Genomic DNA, 22,162 nt, shown 5'->3' with positions numbered 1-22,162 from the left:
AGTGGATCATGGGACAGGAGGTCCGGGAAGAAAGACGGGGGGGGGGGGGAACCAGAGGATGGGCAAGGGGTATATTCAGAGGGACAGAGGGAGAAAAAGGAGAGTGAGAGAAAGAATGTGTGTATAAAAATAAGTAACAGATGGGGTACGAGGGGGAGGTGGGGCATTAGCGGAAGTTAGAGAAGTCGATGTTCATGCCATCAGGTTGGAGGCTACCCAGATGGAATATAAGGTGTTGTTCCTCCAACCTGAGTGTGGCTTCATCTTTACAGTAGAGGAGGCCGTGGATAGACATGTCAGAATGGGAATGGGATGTGGAATTAAAATGTGTGGCCACTGGGAGATCCTGCTTTCTCTGGCAGACAGAGCATAGGTGTTCAGCAAAGCGGTCTCCCAGTCTGCGTCGGGTCTCGCCAATATATAAAAGGCCACATCGGGAGCACTGGACGCAGTATATCACCCCAGCCGACTCACAGGTGAAGTGTTGCCTCACCTGGAAGGACTGTTTGGGGCCCTGAATGGTGGTAAGGGAGGAAGTGTAAGGGCATGTGTAGCACTTGTTCCACTTACACGGATAAGTGCCAGGAGAGAGATCAGTGGGGAGGAATGGGGGGGACGTGTAGGGAGCGATCCCTGCGGAATGCAGAGGGGGGGGGGAGGGAAAGATGTGCTTAGTGGTGGGATCCCGTTGGAGGTGGCGGAAGTTACAGAGAATAATATGTTGGACCCGGAGGCTGGTGGGGTGGTAGGTGAGGACCAAGGGAACCCTATCCCTAGTGGGATGGCGGGAGGATGGAGTGAGAGCAGATGTACGTGAAATGGGGGAGATGCGTTTAAGAGCAGAGTTGATAGTGGAGGAAGGGAAGCTTATTCCTTGTTGCCTATACCTGCTACGCACCTCCTTCTTCTTAACCAGGACTTAACATCCCTCAAAAACCAGGGTTCCCTAAACATGTTAGCCTTGCCTTTTATTCTAACAGCAACATACAAAATCTGTACTCTTAATATTTCACTTTTGAAAGCAGCTCTCTTATCAAGTAACCCACATGTTTTGCCAGAAAATAACCCATCTCAATCCACATCTGCCAGTGTAGTACTGAGGGAACACCACACTGTGGGAGTGGTTGTTCGGAGGGAGGATCACACTGTGGGAAAACAATGTCAGTGAGAAAATACAGCAGAACTACAATAAAAGAGGTAATATTGAGGGAGAGACTAGATGTGAGATGGTTGGAACTAAGGGACTGCTGCATTCCTGTTTTTTTTTAATTAGGCTTATGATGACAGGGGAAGTACTTATTAGGAACTTGAAAAACAATTTTTCACCCAATGAGTGGCCAGCATATGGAATTAACTGCCCAAGAAAGTGGTTAAGGTAGATACACTAATATTTGAAGGATATTTAAATACTTAAACAACATTTTGCAAATGCATGGATAGGAATTGTAGTGGGCCATGGGCCAAACATGGCCAAACTGGACTAGCTTCAATGGGAATATTGGCTTTCATGGACCAGTGGGACCAAAGGACCTGTTTCTGTGATGTATGACTCTGTGATGAGATGTTAAACATGTTCTTGACTACTTTACCAGGTGAATACAAGTCATCAACACTGCCAAAATAGTCATTACTATTTCACATTAGTGAGAACTTACCATGCTCAAACTAATGGCCACCCACTGTTTCTTCAACAGTAACTACAGTTCAGAAACCTTGAAGCGTCCCTAAGTTTGCAAAATGCTGCACCGAATCAATCAGATTACAGTGGTAGATAACATATGTACACTTACTTTACTAGTCTCACCCACTCAGCTCCATTACCGTCCTGAAAGAATTGAGCAAGTTTCCACCAGGTTAAAGCTTAATAACTCCAGATGCTGGAAATTTGAAATGAAAATAGAAATTGATGGAAAGTCTCCGTGGAGAGAGGGACAGAGTTCATGGCTTATCACCAGTTCTAACTAAAACATTATTACCATGAAAAGCTAGCTCAGGTTCTCTCTGCAAGGCTATTCCTTGAACTTGCTGAGTTATGCATCCTCTGTAAAAAGAATTTATATGGAATGACACTATCCACGAGGGAATCTGCCAACACACTTGACTACTGTTCATACTCAATGTATGTCTTTTGCCATTTCCCTCCCAATCCCTTTTCCATGATGCTACTCTTCCCTTCAATGCTTTACATGTTGTTCACCATGTGGAAGCACATATGAGTCTCATGAAGTTTCTCCTGATCTGGTTTATTGGCAATTTCTAGGTATCTACGGCATGGGCCAGACTCCACTAACTCTCCCCTCACCACCCTCAATCAAAAGGTCCCTCAGCTTCCTTTGCAAGTCCTTCCCAATCACAGGGGTCAGACCAACAGAAATCAGGATGTTCTGCTCATTGGGAATACAGACCAGAATCACACTCAGCCAGTTTGTCAACCAACAGTGCATTCCATCTCCCCAACTTCGAAACACAACTCATACTGGGGAAAAATATATGCCATAAATAGCAAAATATTGGTAACAGCAAGCAATTTCAATGGAGATTTACTTTCAGACCATTTGCTCTCATGTTGACTGGCAGAAGAGGGAGCCACCTTACCTGGTTCATGCTGAGATGAAGCTGCAGTTAGCAGGAGACTCTGGCACATCCATTAGCAGCAAGCGTCCCAGGCTGACTGAGCTAGTGGCAGGCAGAACTTCACTACCCAGTTCCCTCAAAAGTACAAATAATTGCTCAGTGTGATAATCAAGTTTATCAGCTGAGGTTGAAGCAGAGACGCTTTGCTGCCCCATTAAATGGCTGTTTAGTTGACTGATAAGGTCCCCATTTACTGAAGGGCAAGATGTGGTACTCACACCACGGGACACTCTCCTCCAGCAATGTGCTGGTAGCACACTGCAAATATTTGCCGACAGAGTCCTTAACAGCACATGGTGCAGAGTTAGCTTGGTCCTGGTCCAACAAGGGATAAGCTGAAGGGTACAGTCACCTTCACTAGCTGCGAATGGGAACTGACAGAGCTGGAAGCTGCTGACTTTGAGGGAGAATCACACACTAAATGCTGGAGGAACTCAGCAGGCCAGGCAGCATCTATGGAAAGAGTACAGTAGACATTTCAAGGAGAATACCATCTGAAGATCCATCTCATGTCTATCTACAGGCTGAAGCATAGGATCTGTGTGAGGGAATCCCTTCTAGACAGGGTAAAGACATAAGAAGCAAGCACCAGTGAGGCTCTTCAGTTATACCCACTAGACTGGATTAGAAATCAGCTGGTGTGCTACTCTCTAGTTCAAGAAGGGAGGAAAACATAAGGCTGGAAACTAAATGCGAATTACTTTAATATCTATTTTTAGCTGAATCTCGAGCTTAATCATAGAAAGTCAGAATAAATATTGAAACATCTTTTTCATATTGGAAGGATGTAACCAGTTGAATACCCTGGGATCAGTTCAGGGTCCAATGCTCCCAAGCCTACTAATGAAATGAAAATAGGTGGAACGGCAGACTGTAAGGAGGTCAGCAAGTCCCAGGTTCAAAAGTCCTGTGACCCACTAAGGTCGGAGAGGGTGCAAGTTCAAAGTTCAAGGCCTGGAGCTCAGGTCCCATTATCAGCAAATCATGTGGTTGATACCAAAGAATGAAGCCCAAAGCCCTCGGTCTGCGAGTCTGCAAGTCCACTGAAGGTCTGGATGTGGCCTGGAGTTGGAGGACTGTATGTATGGCTGAGTGGGTAGAAAGGGAAAAGAGTTGGTCTTGCTGCTGTTGTTTTGTTGCAGTTGATGTGTTGTTGTTCTGCAGAATACTGGGGCATGTTATGTTGGCATCAGAATGTGCAGCTCCCAGCCCATCCATAGTTGTATTAGTTGTTAACACAAACTATCCATTTCACTCTATGCTCCAATGTACATATGATGAATCAATGAATCTGAATATGAAGACAATGTGACCCTGCAATGGGATATAAATAAATAGGCTGAGTGGCTGAAAAACTGGCAAATGAAGGTTAATGTGAGGAAATGTGAGTATAAGATTAATCAAAGGCAGATTATTATCCCAGTGGAAAGAGACTGTAAGTGAATCTCATGAGGATCTTGATATTCTTGGGAATGAATCACAAGGTGTTAGCAGTCAGGAGTAGCTAATGACTATGATGATATATGGAATAATGTCCTTTACCGCAAAGGGGTTGGAGTTTAGAAATAATGTTTAATGGAGTTTGGAAATTTAGCAATGGTTGATTAATTCCTGGATTGACAGGATTGTCTGATCACGCAGGGCTAATCAAGCTGGGTCGGTATTCTCACAAACAAGAAAAAAATCTGCAGATGCTGGAAATCCAAGCAACACACACAAAATGCAGGAGGAACTCAGCAGGCCAGGCAGCGTCTACGAAAGACAGTACAGTTGACATTTCAGGATAAGTCCCGATGAAGGTTCTCAGCCCGAAACATCAAGTGTACTCTTTTCCATAGACGATGCCTGGTCTGCTGAGTTCCTTCAGCATTTTGTGTGGGTCTGTATTCTAGGAGTTTACAAGAGCGAAGGGTGACCTTATACAAAGGCACAGGTCCTAGACCAAGATAACAAGAGCCCTCTGGAGACAGCATCAGACCACAGCAGCTCACCACCACCTTCTCAAAGGTAAACGAGCATGGACAATAAATGCTGACCTTTGATTTTGTTCTGTAACTGAGGTGATTGGTGGGAATTAAGCAAACGACAGTTGAAGATAATTTTATAATTTTCAAATCGGCAAATTTCTTGAAATCCATCCTCCTCCCTCCACTTTCTGGGTATGCTTAATAATGAGAATGGATCTAATATCAAGAAAATGATCGCTGTAGTTAGCCGATTTAAAAGACAGAACAAAATACAAGACTGCCCGATGGGAATAAAAAAAGGTTAGCAATGATGAGACAGTAATTTAATCAAGAGACTCCGATAACATTATAAGCTCTGGGAGTGAGGGACAAGCTATTTATTAATGTAAGCATAGCAGACAATAGAGCTGTCAGTGAAACAGTGCCAGGAGCTGTTAGAATTGGTCAACACGTTACTTTCAGAATGTGGGCATTACTGGTAATGCCTGCAATTATTGCCCATTCATTTTATCGCTTCCAGAGCATCTTCTGGAACTGATGTAGTGCTTCTAGTGAAGATGGTACCACAGTATTGTTGTGGAGGGAGTGTCAGGATGTTTCCCATGGTGGGGGAGTCTAAGACCAGAGGACACAGAATAGAGGGGTGTCCTTTTAGAACGGAGATGAAGAACGATTTCTTTAGCCAGAGGGTGGTGAATTTGTAGAATTTATTGCCACAGGCAGCTGTGGGGGCCAAGGCAGAGGTTGATAGATTCTTGATTGGTCCAGGCATGAAGGGATAGGGGGAGAAAGGAGATTAGGGCTGAGAAGGAAAATGGATGAGCCATGATAAAATGGCAGAGCAGAATCGATGGGTCAAAAGGCCTAATTCTGCTCCTATATCTTATGACTTTATGATTTAGACCCAGTGACAAAGAAGGATGAGAAATATGCTTCTAAGTTGAGATAGTGTGCAACTTGAAGGAGAACCTGAAGGTTCACCAAGTATGAGGCATCATGAGACCTGGTGTACAGTGAAGAGAAGGCTATTTTAAGGGTAAAAAAACAATTCTCGAGGTTAGAGATGGAATTGGATGCGCATTGGCTCTGGCAGTGTTTGCAGGCCATTACTTCCTATAAAGCGAAACCTAACATCCTGAATCTCTGTGATGTTTCACTCCCAGATAAACTCAATGCCTTTTATGCACACTTTGAAAGGGAGAATAAAACTACACCTGTGTGAATCCACAAGGACTATCGCCCAGTGACGCTCACATCTACAGTGAAGAAGTGCTTTGAGAGCTTGGTCATGGCTAGAATCAACTCCTACCTAAGACAGGACCAGGACCTGGACCTGCTGCAATTTGCCTTTCGCCACAATTTGTTGACAGTGGATGCAATCTCTCTGGCTCTCCAGTCGACCTTGGATCACCTGTACAATAGCATTATCTATGTCAGGCTACACACACAAGAAGTGCTGGTGAACGTATCAGGCCAGGCAGCATCTATAGGAAGAGGTACAGTCGACATTTCGGGCCTAGACCCTTCGTCAGGACTAACTGAAAGAAGAGCTAGTAAGAGATTTGAAAATGGGAGGGGGAGGGGGAGATCCAAAATGATAGGAGAAGACAGGAGGGGGAGGGATGGAGCCAAGAGCTGGACAGTTGATTGGCAAAAGGGATATGAGAGGATCATGGGACAGGAGGCCTAGGGAGAAAGAAAAGGAGGAAGGGAGCCCAGAGGATGGAGAGCAGGCAAGGAGTTATAGTGAGAGGGACAGAGGGAGAAAAAAGAAGGGGGGTGGGGAAAAAAAAGAGACTAAATAAATAAATAACGGATGGGGTACGAGGGGGAGGTGGGGCATTAGCGGAAGTTAGAGAACTCAATGTTCATGCCAACAGATTGGAGGCTACCCAGACGGAATATAAGGTGTTGTTCCTCCAACCTGAGTGTGGCTTCATCTTGACAGTAGAGGAGGCCGTGGATAGACATATCAGAATGGTAATGGGACGTGGAATTAAAATGTGTGGCCACTGGGAGATCCTGCTTTCTCTGGCGGACAGAGCGTAGGTGCTCAGCGAAACAGTCTCCTAGCCTGCGTCAGGTCTCGCCAATATATAGAAGGCCACACCGGGAGCACCAGATGCAGTATATCACACCAGCTGACTCACAGGTGAAGTGTCGCCTCACCTGGAAGGACTGTTTGGGGCCCTGAATGGTGGGGAGGGAGGAAGTGTAAGGGCATGTGTAGCACTTGTTCCGCTTACAAGAATAAGTGCCGGGAGGGAGATCAGGGATGGGGGGGGGGGCGAATGGACAAGGGAGTCACGTAGGGAGTGATCCTTGTGGAAAGCGGTGGGGGGGGGGAGGGAAAGATGTGCTTAGTGGTGGGATCCCATTGGAGGTGGCAGAAGTTACAGAGAATTATATGTTGGACCCGGAGGCTGGTGGGGTGGCAGGTGAGGACAAGGAAACCGTATTCCTAGTGGGGTGGCGGGAGGATGGGGTGAGAGCAGATTTGTGTGAAACAGGAGAGATACGTTTGAGAGCAGAGTTGATGGTGGAGGAAGGGAAGCCCCTTTCTTTAAAAAAGGAAGACACCTCCTTAGTCCTGCAATGAAAAGCCTCATCCTGAGAGCAGATGCGGCAGAGACGGAAGAACTGCAAGAAGGGGATGGCATTTTTGCAGGACACAGGGTGGGAAGGGGAACAGTCCAGGTAGCTGTGAGAGTCCGTAGGCTTACAGTAGACATCAGTAGATAAGCTGTCTTCAGAGACAGAGATGGAAAGATCAAGAAAGGGGAGGGAAGTGTTGGAAATGGACCAGGTAAACTTGAGGGCAGGGTGAAAGTTGGAGGCAAAGTGGGGGACAGATACTAGTATAGGCTTGGAACATGGATTGTTCCACAAAGCCAAAAAGGCAGGCATAGCTGGGACCCATATGAGTGCCCAGCTACACCTTTAGTTTGGAGGAAGTGGGAGGAGCCAAAGGAGAAATTATTAAGAGTAAGGACTAATTCCGCTAGACGGAGGAGAGTGGTGGTAGAGGGGAACTGGTTAGGTCTGGAATCCAAAAAGAAGTGGAGAGCTTTGAGACCTTCCTGGTGGGGTATGGAGGTATATAGAGACTGGACATCCATAGTGAAAATAAAGCAGTGGGGGCCAGGGAACTTAAATTCATTGAAAAAATCCACAGAAGTGTCACGAACCTGGGTGGGAAGGAATTCAACGGGGGGGGGGGATAAAACAGTGTCAAGGTATGCAATGAGTTCGGTGGGGCAGGGGCAAGCTAAGACAATGGGTCTACCTGGACAGGCAGGTTTGTGGATCTTGGGTAGGAGGTAGAAACGGGAAGTGCGGGGTGTGGGAACTATAAGGTTGGTAGCAGTGGATGGGAGATCACCTGAGCTGATAAATTTGGTGATGGTGTGGGAGACAATGACCTGGTGCTCCTTAGTGGGGTCATTGTGCCTCAGCAAGGTAGAGGTCAGTACGCCAGACTACAACAGCACCCGACTTATCAGTGGAGAGGGAAGGGTTGGGGTGAGAGGAAGATGGAGCCTTTGAGGGTCCAGGAGTTGACGGTAGGCTCTGAGGGAGATGGGGTTGCAGAGTGGTAGTGGGGGAAGGGGAGATGGGAGTCACAATAGCAGCATGTGACCTCCAACCTGATGGCATAGACATTGACTTCTCTAACTTCCAAACTGATCAGGTAGCCTCCAACCTGATGGCATGTACACTGACTTCTCTAACTTCCGTTAATGCCCCTCCTCCCCTTCAAACCCCCTTATTTATTTATTTATTTATTTATTTATTTATTTATTTATTCCCCTCACTCTCCCTTTCTCTCTTTTTTCTCCCTCTGTCCCTCTCACTATAACTCCTTGCCTGCCTTCCATCCTCTGGGCTCCCCTCCCCCTTTCTTTCTCCCTAGGCTTCCCATCCCATGATCCTCTCCCTTCTCCAGCCTTGTAACCCTTTTGCCAATCAACTTTCTAGCTCTTAGCTCCAGCCCTCCCCCTCCTGTCTTCTCCTATCATTTTGGATCGCCTGCTCCCCCTCCCACTTTCAAATCTCTTATTATCTCTTCTTTCAGTTAGTCCTGACGAAGGGTCTCGGCCCAAAACGTCGCCTGTACCGCTTCCTATAGATGCTGCCTGGTCTGCTGCGTTCACCAGCATTTTTTGTGTGTGTTGCTTGAATTTCCAGCATCTGCAGATTTCCTCTATGTCAGGCTGCTATTTTTGATCACAGCTCAGCGTTCAACACAATCATACCCTCGGTTCTAATCAACAAGCTCCAAAAACTGGGCCTCTGCACCTCCCTCTGCAACTGGATCCTTGACTTCCTCCTTGGGAGACCAAAGTCAGTGTGGATCGGAAATAACATTTCCTCCTAGCTGACAATCAACACTGGCAAACATCAATGATGTGTGCTTAGCCTACTGTCTATTGTCTATACTCACAAATATCTGGCGAAGCACAGCTCAAATGGCATCTATAAATTTGCTGGCAACTCAACTATTGTTGGTAGAATTTCAGATGGTGATGAGGAGGCGTACAGGAGTGAGACAGATCAGATGATTGAGTGGTGTTGCAGCAGCAACAACAATATCAGTGAGACCAAGGAATTGATTCCGGACTTCAGGAAGGGGAAGTCGAGGAACACACAACAGTCCTCACGAGGGATCAGCAGTGGAAAGGGTAAGCAGTTATAAGTTCCTGAGTGTCAACATCAGTAAGGATCTGTCCTGGGCCCAACATATTGATGCAATTACAAAGAAGGCGTCACAGTGGCTACTTTTCTTTAGGAGTTTGACGGAGAATTGGTATGTCACCGAAGACACTTGCAAATTTCTTCAGATGTACCATAGATAGCATTCTAACTAGTTACATCACCATTTGGTATAGAGGGCCAAAGCTACAGAAAGTTGAAAACTCAGCCAGCTCCATCATGGGCACTAGCCTCTGCAGCATCTAGGCTATCTTCAAAACGCGTTGCATCAAACAAGTGACATCCATCATTAAAGATCCCATTACCCAGGACATACTCTCTTCTCATTGCTACCATCAAAGAGGCGGCACAGGAGCCTTAAGACACATATTCAATATTTCAGGAATTTTATACTATTTCCCCCCTCTCTTTTTTCACTATTTATTTAATTCTTATATATACTTCGCATTGTTATTTATAACTTTTTACTACATACTGCTACAGCAAAACAACAAATTTCATGACCTGATTTTAATTCTTAATCTGATTCTGAGGAGATTTGGTCTCTTTATTGAAGGAAGTGCACACAGTATTTCCTTAATTTGCAAAAGAGACATGTTCCTGGAAAACAGGAAATATTATTCATTAAAAAGTGTTGAACAAAAAGGCATTCTGGTTAGGTGCCTTCCTCTGTATGCCTTGTTGTGCACAATAGCAAAAATAAAATTCACAGGCATGAATCACAGAAAATCCATTAAGACTAAAAGACAATGGAGCAGAATTAAGCTATTCGGCCCATTGAGTCTGCTCTGCCATTTCATCATGGTTGACTTCTTATACCTCTCAACTCCATCTCTTGCCTTCTCCCTGTAACCTTTGATGCCCTCACTAATCAAGAGCCGACAACCCCTCACTTCAATAAACTCATTGACTTGGCCTTCATTGGTGGCAATGAACTCCACACATTTACCACCCATTGGCAAAAGAAATTTCTCCTCTCCTCTGTTCTAAAGGGACATCATTCTATTTTGAGGCTGTGCCTCTGGTCCCAGACTCAGGCACTACAAGAAACATCCACTTCACATCCACTCTATCTTGGTCTTTTAACATTCAATAGGTCTCAATGAGATCTCCCCTCCACCCCCCCCCCCACCACACACATAATTCTTCTGAACTCCAACGAGTATAAGCCCAGAGTCATCAAACACTCCTCTTTCATTAACCCCTTCATCCTTGGGATCACTTTTGTGAACCTCCTTGGGACCCTCTGCAATGTCAGCACATTTTTTCTTAAATAAGGGGTTCAAAACTGCTCACAATACTCCGCGTGGTGTGATCAATGTCTTTTAAAGCCCCAGCATCACATCCTTGCTTTAATGGCAAATTTGTTGCCACATGCAGCTGTGAATGCCAGGTCGTTGAGTGTACTTAAGGCAGAGATTGATTGGTTCTTGATTGGACACGGCGTCAAAGGTTACGGGGAGAAAGCTGGAAACTGGGGTTGAGGAGGATTAGCCATGATTGAATGGCAGAGCAGACTCGATGGGTCAGATGGCCTAATTCTGCTCCTTTGTCTTATGGTCTTATGTTCAAGAACATCTTCTTCCCCTCTACCATATCATTCCTAAATGGACATGGAACCCAAGAACACTACTTCACTTTTTAAAAATGTTTATCATTTCTGTTTTTGCACTATATACATACATACACACACACACACACACACTAACTGTAATTGATTTATTTTTCTTTCTATATTATCATCTTCTGTATTGTACTGCTGCTGCTAAGTTAGCAAATTTCACAACATATGCCAGTGATAATAAACCTGATTCTGATGTTCTCATCCTTCTGAAGTGAATGCTAACATTGCATTTGCTTTCACTACTACTGACCAAACTGCAAATTAACCTTTAAGGAATCCTACACAAGGACTCCCAAATCCCTTTACACCCCTGATTTATGAATTTGCCTGCCATTTCGAAAATAGTTTATGCCTTTATTCCCAAAGTGCATGACCACACACTTCCATACACTGAATTCAGCTGCCACTTCATTGCCTATTCTCCTAATCTGTCCAAGTTCTTCTGTAGACTCCCTGCTTCCTCAACACCACCTGCCCCTCCATCTAACTTTGTATTGTCTGCAAATGTGGCCACAATGCCATCAATTCCATCAGCCAGATCATTAACATACAGGTGAAAAGAAGCGATCCTAACATCAACCTCTGTGGAACACCACTAGACACTGGCAGCCAACCAGAAAAGGATCCCTTTATTCCCACTCTTTGCTTCCCACTCTCCTTTGCGTGGTAAGTTGTGTCTAACCAATCTTATAGAGTTTTAGAGGAAGTTACCAGAAAAGTTGATGAAGGTAAGTCAGTGGACGTTGTCTACATGGACTTTTAACAAGGTATTTGACATGGAAGGTTGGTCAAGGATGTGGGGCAAGATCAGGTCAGATAGAAACATAGAAATATAGAAAACCTAGAGCCACTGTACAGGCCCTTTGGCCCACAAAGTTGTGCCGAACATGTCCCTACCTTAGAAATTACTAGACTTCTCCATAGCCCTCTATTTTTCTAAGCTCCATGTACCTATCCAAAAGTCTCTTAAGAGACCCTATCGTATCCGCCTCCACCACTGTTGCCAGTAGCCCATTCCATGCACTCACCACTCTCTGAGTAAAAAACTTACCCCTGACATCTCCTCTGTACCTACTCCCCAGCATCTTAAACCTGTGCCCTCTTGTAGCAACCATTTCAGCCCTGGGAAAAAGCCTCTGACTATCCACACGATCAATGCCTCTCATCATCTTATATGCCTCTATCAGGTCACCTCTCATCCTCCGTCACTCCAAGGAGAAAAGGCCAAGTTCACTCAACCTGTTTTCATAAGGCATGCTCCCCAATCCGGGCAACATCCTTGTAAATCTCCTCTGTACCCTTTCAGTTGCAGGTGTCCTGAACAGAGCAGGTCCAGGGGTACATGCGCCCAGTCCTACTTCTGTGTTTTAAGTTTTGTTCAACCTGACAAATGAATTCCATTTCTGCTGTTGCAGATACTGCCTGACCTTAAGAATTGGAATTAGCTCATTAGCACACGTACCAAAGCTAATACCAGAGGGCATGCATTTACAATGAGAGGGATTAAGTTCAAAGGAGATGTCCTGGACAGTTCCCCCTTTTCTTTATATATACACATAGCAAGTGGTGGGTGTCTGTCATGTGCTGCCAGGGGTGGTGATGGAGGCAAATATGACAGAAGTGTTCCAGAGGCTCTTAGGCATATGAATTTTCAGGGAATGGAAGGATATGGACATTGCCTAGGCAGAAGTAATCAGTTTAATTGCTAAGTTAATTTAATTAATTCACCACAATATTGTGGGCTGCAAGGGCTGTTTCTGTACTTTAACTGTTCTATGATCATATTGAAAGGTGGGTCAGATCTGAGAGGCCGAAGGGCTTACACCTGCCATGTTCTTGTGCCTCAGTGATCAGGTCATTTATGACCTCCACAAGAAAATCAGCAGATGTTGGAAATCCAAAGCAATACACACAAAGTGCTAGAGGAACTCATCAGGACAGGCAAAGCAGCAGTAAGGTCATGCTCTGTACGGATTATAGAGGAGGAGGTGATTGCTATCTTGAGGCACATTAGGGTGCATAAATCCCCAGTGCCTGCAAGGTGTTCCCTCAGGCCCTGAGGGAGACTAGTGTAGAAATTGCAGGGGTCCTGCAGAGATATTTAAAACATCTTTAGCCATGGATGAGACACCAGAGGATTGGAGGATAGCTAATTTTGTTCCATTGTTTAAGAAAGGTTCTAAGAATAGACAGAAAATTATAGGCTGGTGAGCCTGACATCAGTAGTGGAAAAGTTATTGAAAGGTATTCCAACAGACAGTGACAGGATGGGACTGATTAGGGATAGTTAACATGGTTTAGTGCGTGGTAAGTCGTGTCTAACTAATCTCAGAGATTTTTGAGGAAGTTACCAGAAAAATTGATGAAGGCAAGTCAGTAGATGTTGTCTACATGGACTTTATCAAGGCATTTAACAAAGTCCCACATGGGAGGTTTGGTCAAGAAAGTTCAGTCGCTTGGCATTCAAGATGAGGCAATAAAGTGGATTAGGCATTCGCAGGAAAAGCCAGAGAGTGGTAGTAGAAGTGTATATATATATATACACACACACACATATATATTCAATAGACTAACAGTGCAAAAACAAATAATGTATTTTAAAAATTAGGTCGTGTTCATGAGTTAAATGTCCACTTAGGAATCTTACGGTAGAGGGGAAGAAGTTGTTCCTGAATCGCTGAGTGTGTGCCTTCAGGCTTCTGCAACTCCTTCCTGACGATAACAGTGCGAAGAGGGCTTGTCCTGGGTGATGGGGTCCTTAATAATGGAAGTTGCCTTTCTAAGGCACCACTCCTTGAAGATGCCTTGAGTATCCAAGATGGAGCTGACTAATTTTACAACTTTCTACAGCTTCTTTCAGAGTGTTTGGACTACTGTATGCTGTTTTGATCACCTACCTACAGAAAATTTGGAAGTAAGACTGAAAAAGTACAGAGAAACTTTATAAGGATGTTGCCAGGGATTGAGGACCTGAGTTACAGGGAAAGGTTGAACAGGTTAGGACTTTAAATATAGAAGATTAAACCATGATTTAATAGGGTTATACAACCCTATTAGGGTTATAAGGAGTATAGAGATGGTAAATGCAAGAACGCTTTTTCCGCTGATTGGGTGAGAATACAACTAGAAGTCATGGGTTAAGGGTGAAAGGTGAAATGTTTAAGGGGAACATAAGAGGGAACTTCTTACCTGTCGGGTGGTGAAAGCATGAAAAGAGCTGCCATCACTGATAATGAAATTGATTTCAACATTTAAGATAAATTTGGATAGGTATATTGATGAAAGGGATATGCAGGGCTATGGTCCAGGTGCAGGTTGATGGAACTAGGCAGATTAATCGTTCGGCATAGACTAGATGGGCCAAAGGCCTGTTACTGTGTTGTAGTGTTCTATCCTATGACTTTGCTTGTAAGCTTTGACATGATGCAGTTCATCCCTCTATCATGACTTCAATATTTAAAAACACATGTACAACCAAGAAACTTTGAAACAGAGCAACTTTGAACCAGAACCACGTGGTGTAGAACTGTGCAGAAGTAAAGTACATAACAACACTGGACAGATACAGGCAAGAGTCTACCAAGGAGAATCCTGTGCTGGTCCACATCACCCACCTGGCAAATTAAACAAGCAAATCAATGCTCCGGATTACCCAGGATGGTTCTGTTCTGTTTCTGGCATGGACTTACCTCATGACTCAGAAGGAAGTCCATAAAACTTCACCCCAGGATCAGACCATTCACAGAATAAATCAGATCAGATGGTAAAGAATTCAAGCTTACTAAAAATTACGATAAGTAGCACATTTGGTTAGCAATTCCTAGCTAATGACCAGGAGGGCAGTGAGTTGTAAGTCAGTGTGGCCTGTCCCTGCTGAGGACGCTCACAGCTCTATGGTTACTGATTAACCCGCTCAACCGGGAGGTGAGGAGCCGTTCCTGGTCACAGGATCTTTACTGACGCAGCTTACTCTTCTGGGCAGGTTGCCGACCCTGGTTGGATGTTCTGTTTGAGATATAACTACATCATCTTCTGTCCCACTTGTCCTGCCCGGTCAAAGTATCTCTCTTCCCCAACTCTGTCCCTAAAATGTGTGCAGAGAAAATGATTGAAAACTATACTGCACTTCGAAAGGTCCTAATGATTCACCTCCAGGTCTGTGCTTACAGCAAGGGCCTGGAAATTAATCATTAATTCCTGCAGCTGCCTATACCACTTGGCAACTTCTAACTCAGTCAGAGTAAAACTCTTCTCAAAAAAAGAGCTCTTACACCAGGGCCGATGGTCAGTGTTTCTGGGATGTCTCAACAAACAACAATTCACCACCCTCTAGCTCCCTCTCACACCTTCAGCTCAAGTTACATTTTTTTTTAATGTTCATGGTTCGACCTCTGCCTGAGCCTCTCTATGGCGAGGGTATGAAGGTTCTGGAGAGAATGCAGATGAAATTTCGCAGAAGGACTTCAGGGAAGGCTTCAGGATTCAGGATAATAGAATAGAGAAATTGAAATATTCCTCCTTAGAGCAAAGGAAGTTGTTTAGATCTGTGAGGGATCGTCCTGTGGGAGGAGAGACGGGAACTAAAGGGCAAAGTTAACAAAGCAAAGACAAAGTAGAAACCACTGAGAAAAGAAATCCATCCTTGGATGGATTTAAATAAGCAATAGAGCCAATGTGCCCAGTGCATTCCACCCCCAGCTTACAAACATCCGACTTACAGATACCCCTACATACAAACAACATCCTGTTGCAGTATTCATTACAAAAGGCTGACGTACTTGTAACAGTTTGCTCTTATGGACAGCAGAAATAAATTCCTCTCTCTTTCCACCCTTTCGGAAAAGATCTCTCTCATCAATGCTGTGTACTTCTGATGCCATTCATTACAGTACCTTGGAGGCATGGTTACCACAGTGAGTGAGTTGTATGCATTTTACAACTTAAGGACATTCATAGTTCCACAGCATGGAAGTGTGCCCTTCGGCACAACTGCTCCATGCCAATGAAGAAAACTCATCCAAACCATAGCCTTCTAATCCTTTCCTCTTCATGTACCTACCTGTCCAATTGTCTTTTAAAAGTTGTTATTGTACCTGCCTCAACCACTTCTCTCTGGGAGCTTATCGGCAATCGCCTCTGATCTGGGCCGACATTTACGTGCTGGCGGCACCTAATGAATTAGCTTGTTTATTTCAGCTTTTTTCTTAAAGATGTGCTGGGTGTGTCCCGGCTACCGCTGCATTCTCTGCGGCAATGTATCAGTCCGCGGCCCAGGGGTTGGGGTGGTGGGACATTGGGGTGTCATCTCATCGTCGTCTATCTCCATCAGGGCAGGCAAGTCATCTTCTTCTGTGTCTGCCTGCCTCGATGTCAAAGGTCGAGGTTCGTCGTCTGCTGTGGCTGATGTGGAAGGCTTGAAAAACGAGTCTGCTTGACTGCTTAGCCTCATGCATTTTCCTATCATACAGTTCTTTCTAAGCACTCAAACCATCCTGCAAATATGCCCTAAACCTACGTACCCTTTCAAAATTAAAGATGTACTTTTCTGCAAAAAACTGCAGCGAAAATCTCATGCAGTTGCTTCACGTTCAGTTCCTGGACGACTTCACTTTCGGTCCGTTCGCTACTGCATTCGGTTTTGATTGTTATCCTTTCCCCTTCCAATTGCATCAGCTCTTCATCTATCAGTTCCTGGTCATGGGATGCCAAAACCTCTTCAACATCATCTTTGTCAACTTCCACAAGACAAACTCACTTTGTCCTTACTTCACTCACCATGATCGAAACGCTTAATTATGTCTAGTTTTATGCTAAATGTAACACCCTTACGAGCTCCTTTAGGCTTTTCCGATACCTTAGAACTCATCTTGCTAACGGCTTCTCACAGGTACGTGGTTAAGCAATGCCAGCTAGATTGCAGTTCCGGGGGAGGAGCTTGGCTGCTCGGGGCATGCACTGCTTTTTTCGTAACAGTGAAAACACCTTTTGTTAGCAAAAACAGGTAACTAATATAGGTCTTTCGTAACAGTGAGGTTTTGTAAAGCGGGGGACACCTGTATCTAAAATGGATTTTCTGTAATAATAACTGCGATGTAAGGAGTTCTCTCTCTCCCTGCTTGTTTGGGTTATATTATTGATAAGGGAAAGAATGAACCAATGAGTGTCCATGTTATTCTTTTTGTGGGTGATATTCTGTCTCATATGGCTGGGAACAGTGTGGTTTGGTGGGTTTTTCGGGAGGAGACCAAAGAGGAAGGACGTGCTGGACGCGCTCTGGTCGACCACCATGGTTGGTCCCAGGCGGTGGGTCGCGCGTTTCGGAGGAGGTCGCATGGCGGAAAGAAGACCCCATTAATTGAGCTCCAATGGTAGTGCACGAAGTAATTGAACTCTGATTAAGTTTGGCGCACTTCACTTTCCTTTTATATTGTATCCCTTTTAAATACAAAGTTCCAGTATGATCTATAAAGTGTAATCTGTAATTCATACATTGTGTGCTGTTTGATATTTGATGTGTGAGTTTGAACCAGGGTGCATTACACAGCAACTACGCAAAACGTGAGACACAGTTTGGTGGGCGGACGGGGTTTACCCGAGACAAACATGAGCCAATAGCCCTGAGCATTACATTTATGGGAGCTCGTCCGGGATAAGTGCTTGGGCTTGCAGGGGTCCCATGGTAGATTTCCAGTTACACCATAACGAATTATATAAACAAAAAATGCTTAATCAAACAATATATTTACAAGATTACTCAAATATTACTTAATTATTAAAGACATAACATTCCTCCCTGCTTAGCTATAAACTCTAACTCAATAAGACTGCATCTCAACTCATACACAATATACTATGTAATACTACTATGATATAGACACCCACAGCATAGTAAATTTTAAATTGTCCCATTCAGGCCTAAAGATTTAATCGCTGTGGAGGTTTTCTTACTCAGGGATAACATCTTTCCTGACAAGGATGATCACTCTGCTTGGCAGGTAAGATGAAACAATCTCAGGGTCTGGGGCCTCCTCCGTGGTGGTTATAGGAGTTGACTGGGACTGCAGGAACTGGTTTTGACAGCTCTGGACACCTTTCTTCCCCTTTTTTGGGTTTTTCTTTCTGGATCTACTTCAAGCCTTGCTTCTCTCCTTCATAACTTCTTGTCTTGATTTGTCTCATTTTCCTTTTTCTTCTTCTAGTTTCAAGTTTTTTTCTGAATTTGCAAATTTCTAGAAATAAGGTCCCGTTTACCCTCACACACGAGGAATTCTGCAGATGCTGGAAATTCAAGCAACACACTTCAAAGTTGCTGGTGAACGCAGCAGGCCAGGCAGCATCTCTAGGAAGAGGTACAGTCGACGTTTCGGGCCGAGACCCTTCATCAGGACTTACCCTCTTGTTTACTCTCTTCCGTTTCCATTATCCTCTTCTTTATTCTTTCTAAGATGTGCATCTCGATCTTGGGAAGGTGCATTTAATTCACTGGAGTAATCTCTTATTAACCCTTCTATTGCTCCCTTTACAATATGATCCCTTCTCTTGGTTTCCTATCTACAACATCATCCAACAAATCCTCTGTTTTTGATTCTGCATTGACTCTTGTTTTTGGCCTTCCATTCATCCAGCTATAAACTCTAACTCAATAAGACTGCATCTCAACTCGTACACAATTTGGTCTGTGCATCTACTTTAAAAAGCAGCTTAACAACAAAATAATCTGCAGATGCTTGGGTCAAAGCAACACTCACAACACGCTGGAGGAACTTGCAGGTCGGGCAGCATCTGTGGAAAAGATCGGTCGACGTTTCGGGCCAGAGTCCTGATGAAGGGTTCCGGCCCGAAACATCAACCGATCTTTTCCAGGATGCTGCCCGACCTGCTGAGTTCCTCCAGCGTGTTGTGAGTGTTAAAAAGCAGCTTTTTGTCTCCCATCCGAAATTTTTGCAATAACCTTAATGTATGCAGAGTAGATTCTCATTCTTTATACTCACAAAAACCAATATGCTTCCAACTTTCCTCAAGCTCCTTGAATTCTCTTCCAGCTCAACATCAAGACACATTTCACAAGCCTGATTAACATATCAGAAGCTTTCTCAGATATGTTGTCTACAAAAACTGCTGTAGTCAGACAACTGCATTCATCACTTTCACGATTCCCCCGAGCAGCAAGGTCCTTAATTGGTCCAATCTGCTTTTGAAATAGAAGCACAGAAGTTGGCATCAACACCTGTTTGCTCTCTATTGGGCAATGGTTCATGGTGTGCAGCATGGAGACAGTTGTGGCATCATCCTGTACCTTCCTTAATATGCTTTCAGTTAACTCTATTTACAGGGGAAGTGGCATGTAAATGGTGGATGGATCTCCAATCAGGTTGTAGTTGTCTCAGCCAGACATAGCCCCATAATGCTGGCTGTACTGTTTTTACCATACACAAACCCAATGTGGCTTGTTGTTTGTTGTATTTCACTGTTACAAATGTCATTCCCATAGGAGTCCTTTTTTTCTCCAGTATAGATTCTTAGTTGGATATCTGCAGGGTTCAGTTTAGTATAGCTGAAATACTGTTCAAACATATTTTATGGAATGACTGAAATAGCCAAACCACTGTCCAATTCCATTTTAATTAACTTGCAGTTGGTGTCTGGCGTAAGGCATATTACTTGTCTATTGCTAGTTTTCACACTGTAAATCTCAAGGCTACTCAGTCCTGTTTCACTCTCTTTGTTCTTCATTATCAGATTTTTTATCAATATGTAGATTAGTGCTCTTTTTGAAACTGCAACTTGACTTTTACCCTTTTCTCTTCCCTGTGCAGTCCATTTATCCCTGTATGCTTGACAGTTCTTTGTATGTGTCCTACTTTTCTGCAAGTTTCACATTTAAACCTGGATTGATCTGGTGTATGTGAGCCCTGGTCACAATAATAACACAATTTGTTTGGTCAGGCACACTTCTGTTTTTCTGTTGCAATTTTGTTCACGCTCACTTTCATTCCTGACTACAACTCAATTGCATCTCTGTCAGTGGTTTCCACTGAGATAGCAATTTCAACAGCTTTTAAATGTAAGTCGTGCTTCAAGTAGGAGACTTTTAAATGTTTTCTTGTAATATTATACAAACTAAACAATCTCTCAGTGCATTATTAAGCCTGTCATTGAACTGACAATGCTCAGAAAACCTCTTTGATTCAGCCACATGAGCTGAAATGGACTGCCCTTCCTTCTAATTCTGCTTATGAAACCTGAAGCGTTCTGCAATCAACAATGGTTTTGTGGTTCTAAATGTTCTTGCATTACTTTCACAATATCAGCAAACCTCATTTCAGCTTGTTTGGTTGGAGCAGTTAAACTTCGAAGCAAATTGTATCCCTTTAAATGCAATGCATTCAGCAAAATGGGCAATCGCTTCTCAATGGCTATTCCTTTAGCTCTAAATACTGCTCAAATTGTTCAGTATACAAAATTCAGTCATGTGATGTATAATGGAACACATCTATCTTTCCAATGTAGCCAGCCATTTCTGCTTTTTTAAAGTGATTATTATCACCTTGTACTCACTGTTTATGAACCTGTTAATTCTTCCGTTTTCTGTCTTTTTTAAAAAAACTCAACTGCTTTGGTCTCCTTCCAAAGAACACACAAAGCTCTACTTTTTAAAAAAATACTTGAACATCTCACTGCACTTCCACAGATAGGGGTCATCTCAGGTTCCTTTTAAAAATACCTCACTGCCACCGTTATGTTTTGTAACTCCAAAAACATTACATGGATAAAAAGAAAAACAAGAGAGCCAGGAATGCAAGTCTAACTTAGTTTTTTCACGTTAAGTGAGGCACGCATGTATCACGATTTAATGTCATGCCGTATGCAATTCACCTATTTTTACATGTAAGCATAAGGCATTATATAAATAACAAAGATGCTTGATCAAACGATATATTTACAAGATTACTCAAACAATACCAGAATATTAAATACACAACAGATTCTGGTTAATTGGGACACATCAGGAACAGTACATTTTGGCCCAATGAAGCGGCTGCCAAATGAGCCGAAGTTTCATGGAAATTGATAAAAGGTATAAAAGAGACAAACTACCATTTAACTGAATAACAATTTACATATTTAAATGAAATACAGAACAAATTAGAACACTACCAGTAGTATGACAGTACTAAATAACTGTGTATTAATTCCTAATAGTCATCCACAAAAGAATTAGGGTAGGGTGGCACGGTAGCATAGTGCCAATGCTTTACAGTACCAGCAACCTGGGTTCAATTCCCACCGCTGCCTGAAGGGAGTTTGTACGTTCTCCAGATGCTCCTATTTCCTTCCACAGTCCCAAGACATACTGGTTGGTAGGTTAATTGGTCTTTGTAAATATCCCATGATTAGGCTGGGATTAAAATCAGGGGATTGCCTGGCAGTGTGGCCCCCAGAAATAAATAATTAAATAATTAAATAAATAAATAAGTCCCCAGGGCTGGATAAGGTGTTCCCTTAGACCCATGAGAGGCTAGTGCACAAATCACAGGAGCCCTAGCAGACATATTTAAAACATCCTTAACTGTGGGTGAGGTGCCGGAGGACAGCTAATGTTGTTCCATTATTTAAAAAAGGCTCCAACAATAAGCCAGGTTGGTGAGCCTGACATCAATAAGGAATATGAAGGAATACTCTCCACCTGTCTAGTTAAGGGCAGCACTGACAACTCTCAAGAAGCTTGAGTCATTCAGCCTGTTTGATCACAGCCCATCCACCACTCAAAGCACTCCCTCCTTCCACCCTAAATACTTCTTCCATCCGCTCTAAACAACTCCTTCCTTCACCATCCTGAACACTCCCTCCCCTCACTGCCGGTACACAGCAGCTTCAGGGTGCACCATGTATAAAATGCGCCAAGTTACTTACCCAGGCTGCTCCAACAGCACCTCTCTTCCAAGGGCAAAAGATACATTAGAATGTTTTATTTAAAGCCATCCATTATTCTGATTTATAAATATATCACACTTCTTTCATCATCACTGGCTTTAAACCTTGCAACTCACTGCCCACCTGCATCTTTACCTGGACTGTAGTTCATTCCCTTCTTTTTGGCAGCAGTTACTGCACAAAGCATAGAACTGTAAAGCACAATACAGGACAGGCCCAGCATACAATGTCGTGCCAACATTTTAACCTACTCTAAAATCAATCAAAACCTTTCATTCCACATAGCTGT

At 43.7% G+C, this 22,162-nt stretch overlaps 1 protein-coding gene across 5 annotated transcripts in view; it reads right to left on the bottom strand.

Moving 5' to 3' along the window:
- LOC134353133 (anion exchange protein 2-like) overlaps positions 1-22,162 on the bottom strand; it is a 265,524-nt gene that overhangs the window by 104,130 nt on the left and 139,232 nt on the right. The window contains exon 1 of one of the 5 annotated variants that reach the window (XM_063061112.1): positions 14,628-14,881. The exons of the other annotated variants lie outside the window; for them this stretch is intronic. Within the exon in view, the coding sequence (XP_062917182.1) occupies positions 14,628-14,651 (24 nt within the window). The 5' untranslated portion in view covers positions 14,652-14,881. Of the gene's footprint in view, positions 1-14,627; positions 14,882-22,162 lie in introns of those variants that run through there. 5 annotated transcript variants of the gene reach the window in all.

This window comes from Mobula hypostoma, chromosome 1, assembly GCF_963921235.1.
Source record: "Mobula hypostoma chromosome 1, sMobHyp1.1, whole genome shotgun sequence".
Taxonomy (NCBI): domain Eukaryota; kingdom Metazoa; phylum Chordata; class Chondrichthyes; order Myliobatiformes; family Myliobatidae; genus Mobula; species Mobula hypostoma.
The sequence above is the reverse complement of the archived record's forward strand: the minus strand, read 5'-3'. Positions and strand labels throughout refer to the sequence as shown.